General features: G+C 37.3%; 1 protein-coding gene across 1 annotated transcript in view; it reads left to right on the top strand.

Moving 5' to 3' along the window:
• Positions 1-10,412, top strand: part of CNTNAP5 (contactin associated protein family member 5) — a gene marked incomplete at its 5' end in the record, with an annotated part of 262,361 nt that overhangs the window by 154,859 nt on the left and 97,090 nt on the right. The window contains one exon of the mRNA XM_083865251.1: positions 8,340-8,446. Within this exon, the coding sequence (XP_083721377.1) occupies positions 8,340-8,446 (107 nt within the window). The remainder of the gene's footprint in view (positions 1-8,339; positions 8,447-10,412) is intronic.

Below are 10,412 nucleotides of genomic sequence, written 5' to 3'. Positions count from 1 at the left end.
ACATCCTGGGAATTCCAGTGATGTGCCACAAGGAACACAAACCCTGACTTCAGATATTTTCTTCTGAATCCTGCCAGTGCCCCACCTCTGTGCATCAGTGAGCAGAACACAGGCACACACTGATGTTACTGTCCTTATTAAACCAAGATTCACTGCATATTCCAATTCTCCCAGCAAATCCAAATGGAGAGAGGGGCATGGGGTATCCATAATAATCACTGCAATGAGGTTGGCATTTACAGTCTTACTTCATTAGGGAGAAATATATGGAGTTTATTGATTGAGTTAGCTTCCCTCAACTGCTTCAGTTGTGGAGCACAAATAGTGTCCTTAGTCCCTGTTCTTTTTATCCCTACCCCATGTTTTATATGTGAAAATTCTTCATAGTATTTTCTAAATAAATTAACTTTGAAGTGTTCTTTTTCCTTGCTAAATAGAGCTGACCTTTTAAAACCTGCTTTATGCCTATTTCCTTTGTAGATTCTATTATATTTTATTATCAATTTTTACTTGTAAGAAAGAATATTTTTTTTTACTTCCTTTACTTTTAGTGCTAAACTTAACATTGCTTCATGTGTTGTACTGTCAAAATGGGCCTTTGGGAAATTAATTACTATTTCAGGTGAAGGGTGTTAGGATAAATCCGATAAAAGCATAGTGGTTTTTTATAATTCTTAACTCTCCTCTTAGATTTAATGCACACCCTGCAGCAGAAGCCAAACTTCATATGATCCTTTCACCGCCCAGTTGGCCATGTAAGTGAAAAAAATACTCAGGGTAATTATGTCCAGTGAATTTTAATTTTTTTGTTAGAGTCCCAGGCTGGGATTAAAAAATCAAACATTTAGTATTGCATTTAACTCCACATAAATACCTGAAGTGCCAGTGTATTGCAGAAATAACTAAACAAAAAAACAATCCCCAATTTGGCATCTATCCTTTTCATTCTCTATAGCTTTTCTATCTTCATTATTTAGTGCCTTCTCTGCAGAAATGACAATTATTTTATAGTGTGTATTACTTTCTCTTTGCAGGAAATCCTCTTATGTTTTTCCCTTCTTGGTTTTATAGCAATGAGTGGGATGTTTTTAGATCACAGTCCTTGAATTTGGATGGTGATCAAAGCTGGAATGAGCTGAAGACATAAGAGGGGATGTCGTGTCCTTTTTCAATATGTTTCTGATTTTGGGTAAATCCCAAGTTTGGTTTGAGAATTGCCCACCTATGTCTCCACCCTCAGCTAAAACAAAGCATTTGGACTACACATCTTCAGATGCTGGAAGACCCAGATCTAGATTTTTTTTATTTTAAATGGTGCTGGAGAGACTGTCCTGGCTCGTTCTAGGGATGTGATGGTCCAGATAAGTAGTTCTGATGTTTTGTTTCACCTTTAAAAGGGGACTTCAGTCATGTGAGTGAAAATCTTCTCCTTATCTTTTGTATCTTTTGCCTGTTTTAGGATTCAGTGGACAAATAGCACAGGGGTACTGAAGTTTCTTCTAGTTTAGATATTAATTAAGGAAATTGGGAAGAAGTTTTCAAAAAGTTTCCCTTTCACGTGCTTGGTGCTTAGTAAAACACTTTGCTTTGTGCTTGTTCAGCAAAAATTAGGATATTGTTAAGAAATATGTCTTTCTTTTTTCATCATCTTGCCCTTAGAGTAATTCTAGAGTTTTTCTACTTCCTCTGTAGTAAACCCAAAGCAGAACACTGGAATGGAGTTTGGGGAATGGAAAATGGATGCAGAAATGGAATGGGGAAGATACGTTAAATCCAAACTGTGGTAGGAAACAAAAAAGGGAAAAAATGTATCTTCATGACCTAATGCCTTGTAATGATCACAATACAGAGAAGAAAACAGCAGTAGGAATAGAGGACAACATGATGTTGTGTGGGAGTTGAACAGTCTCTTGGGTCCTTCCCTAAAGTATGCACCTATATCAAAAATGAGACATGCTAACTAATGGAACAGGAATTACACTCTTGTAGGTAGCATTTTGAAGTGTCATCTTGGAAATCCGCTCAATACCACACAGATTTTAAGATGGAAGGACAGGATGAAGAAAAGCAGAACAAGATTTAAAAAAAATTCAAACCCACAGGCATCCAAAGCCTGGGTGTTGGAAGTAAAATCCCTGTAGATTTGAGGAACATTCCCTCCCCTACTCATATCTATTCTAATGGTTAAAGCAGCTGAATACTACAGGTTATGGCAGAGCTTCTCTCAATAGCTTAAGGGCTGATTGACAATGAAATCTAATAAAGCCATGTAGCACAGTTTCCTGCTCTTGGACTGGGATATGATCTTCACACTGTCAGATGCTCTTGCTCTGTGATAGGCAACAAGAAAATACTTGTACAAAGCAAATTCCCAGAAAAAAAATAGGCACTCATAATGGAAAATGCTATCTCTGAGGAGGGGGCAGTTCTCTAGGCTTTGTGTTTCTTTAATGAGAATGAAAAGGAATGCTCAAAAGATTATTTGGATAATGCCATAAATTGGTTTTGCTTGCCCTTAATTGTGTTTTCCCTGTCCTTGTTTCATACATACAATACCAGCTGCAGAAAATGGCAATCCAGGCCCATGAAGTGTTCACTAGTCTGTATAAGTGCTGTGTTTCAGAGCAAAATAAAAATAGGTGCTTCTGATTCATCAGTGTCATTCAGTAAATCCTGTTGAGGTTAGGTAAAAAATTGGTTTGAGCAGGGTGAATGCCTTCCTATAACTGCAGTGAATTCTACATGTGGAAAGGTGCTGAAATTGGAGAAAGTTAGCTTTGTCCTCATGAGTGTAGGGACTTCATACTCAAGTGGGAGAGGGGATTTGCCCTGAATGAGACCCCTATGGAGAAAGAATGCAGTTTGAAATTAGGTAAGGGGCTAATTTATTAGCTTTTGAAATCCTACTTGAGTGTAGAATTGAGTTTGGGGGGAACCTAAATAGAGTTCACTCCCATTGCTGTTCCTTTAGAGTAAAATTCCATGGGCTGTGCAATGCCACAGTAAATTAAAGGCCAGATATGGGGATGCAAGTAGAATATAATATCGTATCTTTCTTTGTTTGTTTGATTTTTGCAGATGGCTTTTCTGCTTTTGCTTTGTAAAATGAGGAATTCTAAATGGAACAGCTGTCTGTACAGGGTGGTTTATTTGTTTTCCTTTTTTCTTTCTTAAATTTATTTATATAAAATCCTTTCTGCTGATGCTAAGCCAAACTGTCAGCACATTTACCTATATTAAAAATGTAGGTGTTCTAACAACAAAGCAATCAAACTTTTTTTAAAAAAGCCTTTTATCTAAGGCACAGATAACAGGCTTTTCCTTCACTAGTGCCAGTCCCAGCACAACCTCCTCCACAATTCTGTGCTACTCACATGCCCGAGGGCTGTTGGCATCAGTGTTCAGATCTTTTAAATGTTGGTCTCACAGTATGCAGAACCAAGGTGACCAACAATGGAAATAATAATATATATTTAAAAGTTCTTTCATCAAATTATGCAAATCTCACAAACTAAAACTTACCTTGGTTATAAACTGTTCAGAGGGGTTTTGTTTTGTTTGTTTTTTACATCAATTCAGTAGGATAGACTAGATTATTTCCATCATGGAAAAGAAGAGTTGTCTGTTCACATTATTCTTGTTCTCTTTGTTCTCTTGTTCTCTTTGAACTCCATGAGTTCTCATAATATATTAAATTTAGGAAATATAGTAAATTTAGTAATATAGTAAATTTAGTAATATAGTAAATTTAGTAATATCATAAATTTAGAAATGTAGTAAATTTAGGAAAGAAAACATACATGACAAAAATAAAGAACGTCACAAGACTTTTTAGTAAGTTGTTGGTCAGTTTTCTAAAGTTGCAAGGGGAGAGAGAATTTGAAATGTGTAGTGATGAGGAGGAAATGTCTGCTGAGGAAAACCAGAGGTCTTCTTTTGCAGCCCGTTGTAATGCTGCTTTTACACACTTGTTCTCTCTTCCTCTGGTTCTGGTAGCTGTTTTTCCTTCCTTTAGTTAAGGACACCTAGCCCAATATTTTACCACAAAAGGACATTCAGGGGAAAATAAGAGTGGGGTATGCTTTTGCAATATTTTTTCTGATGCTCTCAGATCTTCATAGTTTTCCCCTTGGTAAACCTCTGAAGTTGTTATACGTTGTCTGTCTGGTAGCATTGCTAAATTTCTCTTCAAAATGATTGTCTGGTCTCCCCTTGAAGCCGTTTCTTGTATCAAAAATAACCTTTGGCAAGGAACTTCCCAGATTTACAGCTCTGCACAGCAGGGCTGAAACCCATGCTGCTGCAATTGGCCTCAATCTATTGAGTTTAGTGGAAAGACACCATTTTACTAAAGCAAAACATAGTCTTTTACAGCAATGCCTTGAGTTTCATCAGATATATATGCCCACTATGTGAAGTCATCTCTTTTAATGTTAAATTTTGTTAATTATAAATGAAAGGGCTACTGGCTGTAAATAGGAAAACATGCTGAAATAAGATAAATTCAATGCAATATTTAAGGCAATGCTTTATTGATGGATAATCTTCCAAAATTTATTGTATTTTTTGGTTACAGCATTATTGAGTTTTAGAGACTTAGTGCTCATCTAAAAATTATGTATATTTATAGTTTTGATATTTAGGAGGTTTGTTTCTTTTTTATTTCTCTCTGTGATGGTTCCCTTTCCTTCCTCTTTACTTAGGAGGAATAGAGGTTAGTGCTGGATGTATTGTGCTGACTCTAACAAAATCTCAGAGGTGCTTATTGTAAGTACACTGGGTTTATTTCCAGTCAAGTGTAACATCAAATGTGTAGAGCTCCTTCAGCCTCCTCACTCAAGTAATTTTGCCATTGTTATTTCTTCATCATTCCCATCAAAGGCCCAAATTTCTCCTCCCTAATGTCTGTGCAGTTTGTCCTTTGATTTCAAAGGAAGCACATGTGGCTTTGGAGGTGAGTGTTTCATCCAAGGACAGTGAAGGCTTTCCTGCAGGCTTTGAATATTGCTTGATGGCTAAGGTCTGCATTTTCCAGCTTGGCTGAATGAGGAAAAAAATTATTTGCTTCACTTATTTTTATTTTTTAAAATAATTTTTCATTGTGATATATATTATAGGAATAAATGGGGAAGATCAGAGTTTCTGGTCTGTCACAAAATTTATTGGGAGAATCCATACATTTTCAAATATTGCATTTATGTTACTTGCAAAAATTGAGCTCTTTGTTCATTTCAATTGCAAATAGGTCAGGGCTGCCTCATGCAAATTTTTGTCTATGAAACATTCTGTGATACCATTGCATTTTCTGTTGAAGGGGTTTGTTTCTACAGGAATGCAAATATCAATTTATATTTTAAATTACATGTGTTTAAATCCTTCAACATGAGGATCTAGGACAGCTCACAAACGGAACAATCTGTGACTTATCCATGCCTTGATTAATTTTAATTATAGCTGTTTCTTAATTTTGAGTTCTCTCACAATTAGGAAAAAATTGCTTCTAATGAAGACACAACTGCTCAGCTAGAATGGGATTATGGTAATTATTAGGGTTGCAAAGAAATTTGTTTCATAAGCTCTTAGAAGGGTTAGTTATCTGACCAAAACCAAGATCAATGCAGTTGATGCTAATTAAAGCAAATAGACGAGGGAATAAAAAAGATTTAATCCTGAATTTATGAATATCATTAAAAGCTGACATGCTTAGTTTGACTTGCATTTTGTGCATTGTTGGGAGAAAAAAAGTGTTTGTTATTTCTGCTTCAAGTTATTTCTACTTGTAAGACAAGTAGAAATAAGAAGTGACCTTCAACTTTGTAAAGTCTTTAAAAGGAAACTGTTTAAGGGAATAAATGTGGCTAAACCTTTAATACAGGCCTTTGGCAAACCACAAATGGCTAGTAATTAGCTCTGCTGCATTGGGTTAATTAATAAAAGGTAGTTTAAAGTAGGCAAAAAACGTATTTGTCCCTTACACTGATGATGTAAGTTATGGTAATAACACGGCACTATTCTTTTTATCTCTCCAGAGAGCTCTATTATCATCATATGTTTCTTCTCACCAGCCTCCCTGTGATGTGAATAGAGCTGCTGCTGTACAGGTGTACTCCTTTATGCTGACATAAAGGAGTGTTTATTACTAAATAGCAAGTGGAATTAAAGGCAGTGTGCTGAGGGCAAGGGCAGGCACCACCAAAGAACAAATATGACTAAATGTGCTCCCTCAGGCAAAATTCAATGTATCACCACAGAGCTGTTGTACCCCTGTGCTTTGCCTCTGGGATGGAGCTGCTGGTTCAGGTGTCTGGCAGGGTCCTGCAGGGCACAGCAGGGCGCAGGGCACACCGCATAGTCCTGTTTACACCATCCCAGAAGGCTGCCTCTGTTCTCTTCAGCATCCACCCAGAGCTTTAAATCTCATTTCAGTATTGAAGGGAGTAGGTTTGATGGCAGAGGGGCTGCCTGGGCTCTCACTGTACCAGCAGGATGTTGGACTGATAGATGATAGCCCAGCATTGCCAAAAACCTCATCCCTTCTCAGAATTCCTGCCTTATAAACGTAGGGCAAACCCAGAGGTTTTGGCCTTCCCCTTGGTTTCTTTCTTGTTTTAGGAGCAAGACATTCTCCCACAGCAGTGGAAATAGCTTCCTGGAGAGCTAGAAAACTAGGAATGCAATTCTCATACTCTGTCCTCATTTTGTACTTCACCTCAATTATTAATGGATTAATAGAAGCCATGACAATGATTTTTATAAGACTGATATATCTTAGACATGTTTTAAAAATGTTACAGATAGTTATAAATAACATACTTTTTTCTTGAATTCCTTATTTTTCTAGTATTTGAATAATAAATAATTACTTCAGTAATTGAGCAAGCATTTATAAAAATAATCTTTCATGTTAATGTGTTTATATTACCTTTATAATTTTATGTATAATGGTATAATAAATAATGATCAGGTAAACCTGTGTTCTGGAATGAATCTTAGACTCACTGACAAAGATTAATAGATATAAGTTTGTATGAATGAGCACAGAGCATATTGAGGATGAGAGGTTGTTCTGATAGGCCTCTGGGCACATAACCTCATGGGTTCCTTTGGGTTGTCAAGGTTTGGCAGCTCCAAACAGACTTATTTGGATTCAAGTAAATTGATGAAAACTTGGCTGATGAGGCTCAGAATGCTGGTGAAGATGGCTGTTAGTGGCATACAGGTTTTCTGCTTGAATGCATGGAATGGGTTTTAATGGTAAGTAATCTAGAAGGAACAGATTGAAAGCCACTGCTAAGGGCAATAGATACTTAAATGAAAAAAATTCCTAAGGATGAGATGAACTACAATAAAACCATGTCTTCAGCTAGAAAAAATCAAGATGGCATCCGTGATTTCACACTAACACCTTGGAAAGATCTGGGCATTGAGAGTTTTGAAGCTCAAATTACAGCAAAGCAAATCCTAATGGAGTTCTGTAGTGTAAAGGATAAATTGATTGCCTGTTTCCTCTCCACCCACCCATCACAATTGAATCAGCAGTATAAACAAGTTACTTATTTTTCAAAAGTCAGACATACTGTGTAAAAGAGATTAATATACAGTAAGAGGGGAAAATAAAATGAAAAAAAAGGCAAATAAGAGAACAATCTGTTTCCATTTAAGCTGGTGTAACTCTATTGCACTGCCTGCATCTATACCAGGGGAGTTCAGATCAGCATTCGCTTCTTGTCCTGGAGATTGAATTTATCTCCCACAGCTTTTATTTCTGTTCATTTCCTGAGCTGCATGCTGTTGTGGCTCTTTCTTCTTTTAATAATTTGTTTCACAATAATACTTCAGAGGCACACCAACTAAAATGAGGAAGAGTACAGAACCCATAATTGAAGCATATTTTTCCTCTCACTTCAGAGATTTGCATGCTGTTAGTATTACCACAAATGTAACTCAGCCTAATTTTGATAACAGTAGTGCCTTTTTAATCAGAGAACAGGGGATTCTCCTTTGGAACAAGATTTCAATAGTGTTTTCACCTTCTACTTGCCTTGCTCTGTGGTCAGCAAGTTCATGACACTTTAATTGCTAACAAGTGGAATGTTTTTATTTAGAGTGATCTTTACCTATCTTCTGGATAGCTTAAATGTTGTTTTCTTCAACACTGGACGTGAATCACCAAGAAAGAAATAATTATTTCATTATGCAGCAATTCAGCCCTAGGAAACTCTTGCCTGAATGAGGAGTTGAGACGCTTCTGTTGTTTTTGACTTTTTTTACCCCCAGCACATTATTTTTGCAGAAATACTTATAATTAATTACATTTTTTAAAAACTGTCTCAATTTAGATGTTTACCCAACTACTGTGAACATGGAGGAAAATGCTCCCAGTCCTGGACCACCTTTTACTGTGACTGTAACAATACAGGCTACATGGGAGCCACCTGCCACAACTGTAAGTAAACCAGCGTGCAGTCTTCATTTGTATTACATCTGCATCATAACCACAGTGGTCATTAGACACTTAATAGAATTTAACTGGGCTGAGCTGGGTGATTTTAATCTGTGTTTGGTGCTTTAAGTCAATTTTACCACCAAGGGCTTTGTTTTTAGATCATATGGAAGTCTATGTTGCAAGAACCCAGTTTTCGACAGTTTATGATTTTGAAATTTTGCTGTACTATTTTTCGGGGCTGCTGCTATTAACAAGAATACAGAAACATTCAGCTACTGAAATCAACAGCAAAAGGAATATTAAGGTGTTTTAAAGGTTAAAAAAACCCCATCAAACAGTAAAGGCACAAAATGCTTTTAATTCTGCTAAAAGGTAAAAAAAGGAAAGGCCAAAATAAAGCTTCTTCATAGAGCTGACTAAAAGAGAAAATAGAAAATGAAGGTAAACTTCAAGTTATAACAAAGGAAATAAAGAGAAAAACAAACAAACAAAAAAAAAAACAAACAGTGAGTAAGGCCAACAATTCCAGGAATACAACTGTAACCACTCTAGATGCTTGATGAGCACTTGGGCTGCAGATAGGATGTCATTGGTGAGATGGATTTTTTTTTTCCCCCTATTAAACTAAAAAGCAGAAGAGAAGAAAAGGTACTTAGTGGTTTGAAGCTGAGAATATTGGCAACCATACTGTCATTTTGGGGACTTTAATGGTTTACTAGTTAACAGTGAAAGCATTTGTGGGGTATGCAGCTGACAAGAGAGTCTGTTGAGAGATCTGTTCATAGATTTGTCACCTGAACTCTACATTGTAAACACAAAGGAAGCCAAGGGTTTTGTGTGGAAATCATGCCAAGCCAGATGAAGAGAGGGAGAAGAAAAAGGCTGCCTTTGTAGTTTTAAAAAGAGGGCTTACTTTCTCTCCATTGTTTTTGTTTCTCCAAAAGGCATCACAACTCTTCAAAGCTTGTAGGGCCATGGCAGAGTATTTACACCAGCTGATGACTGGCACAGAACTGGGTGGGCAGATCAGGTGGTGAGAAGGGAGAGGCTCACTGGGGAAGGAGGAGAACTGTCACTATTGGCTGTCAAAGGTGATTAGGGACTCTCAAATCTGGGCTGCATCTGTGCTGTCATATTAGCTTGGGGCCTGAGGCTCACTGTGTCTGTGCCAGCTCAGTGTGGCTTCTGTCCAAAGGAGACCATTCATTACCACAGAGAACTGGTTTATGATTAGTTTTCCCCACAGACACTTCCATGGAGCTTGGGAAACCTCCTGCTTCTGTCAACTCGTGTCTGCACTTCAAAGGCACACACATAGCTGCTGCTATTTAAGGTTCACTGATGTGAAACTACTCTGAAAAGTTTCTCAGGAAGCTCTTGTGTTAAGCTGTGCACACCTATGATGTACAACTATTCACCTGCTCAGCTTATTTACAACTGATTTATCAACAGCTAATTTGATTCCACCTAGATTGTGGAGCCAGCTACCCTGTAAGCCAAGCAGTGCTGATAAACAGCCACATTAGTCTGGAGAAATGCATTCATCTACTTGAAATATACAATGAAACCAATTCAAAGACGGTGGGCAAACACTGACTGTTGATAAGAAACTTGCAGAACAAGAGACGTTATCACTTTCAGCTGATAGTGGTTGATATGCAGGAGTACCTTTTAGCATGTGAATTAAAGGCACAGATTTGATCACAGCATAACTCCAGAATATCCTCAATGTATGGGAAACTCTCCAGTCATGTAATTCAGTGTAGTTCTATCAAAGTAAAACATCTAATTCCATATGGTTTGAAACAGTTCCTCAAGAGATTTTTATTTTTCTAGGACAGTGATGCTGACAGGCCTGAAATTGAACTTCTACCACTATGGAGAGGCTATTTCTTTTATTAAACCACCCTTCAGACCCAAATCCATGCACCAGCAAGGGAAAGATTTAGCTGGCAATCTGCTGCAG

The sequence above is a fragment of the Zosterops lateralis genome (assembly GCF_965231275.1).
Source record: "Zosterops lateralis genome assembly, chromosome: 7".
In the NCBI taxonomy this organism is placed as follows: Eukaryota; Metazoa; Chordata; class Aves; order Passeriformes; family Zosteropidae; genus Zosterops; species Zosterops lateralis.
The sequence above is the reverse complement of the archived record's forward strand: the minus strand, read 5'-3'. Positions and strand labels throughout refer to the sequence as shown.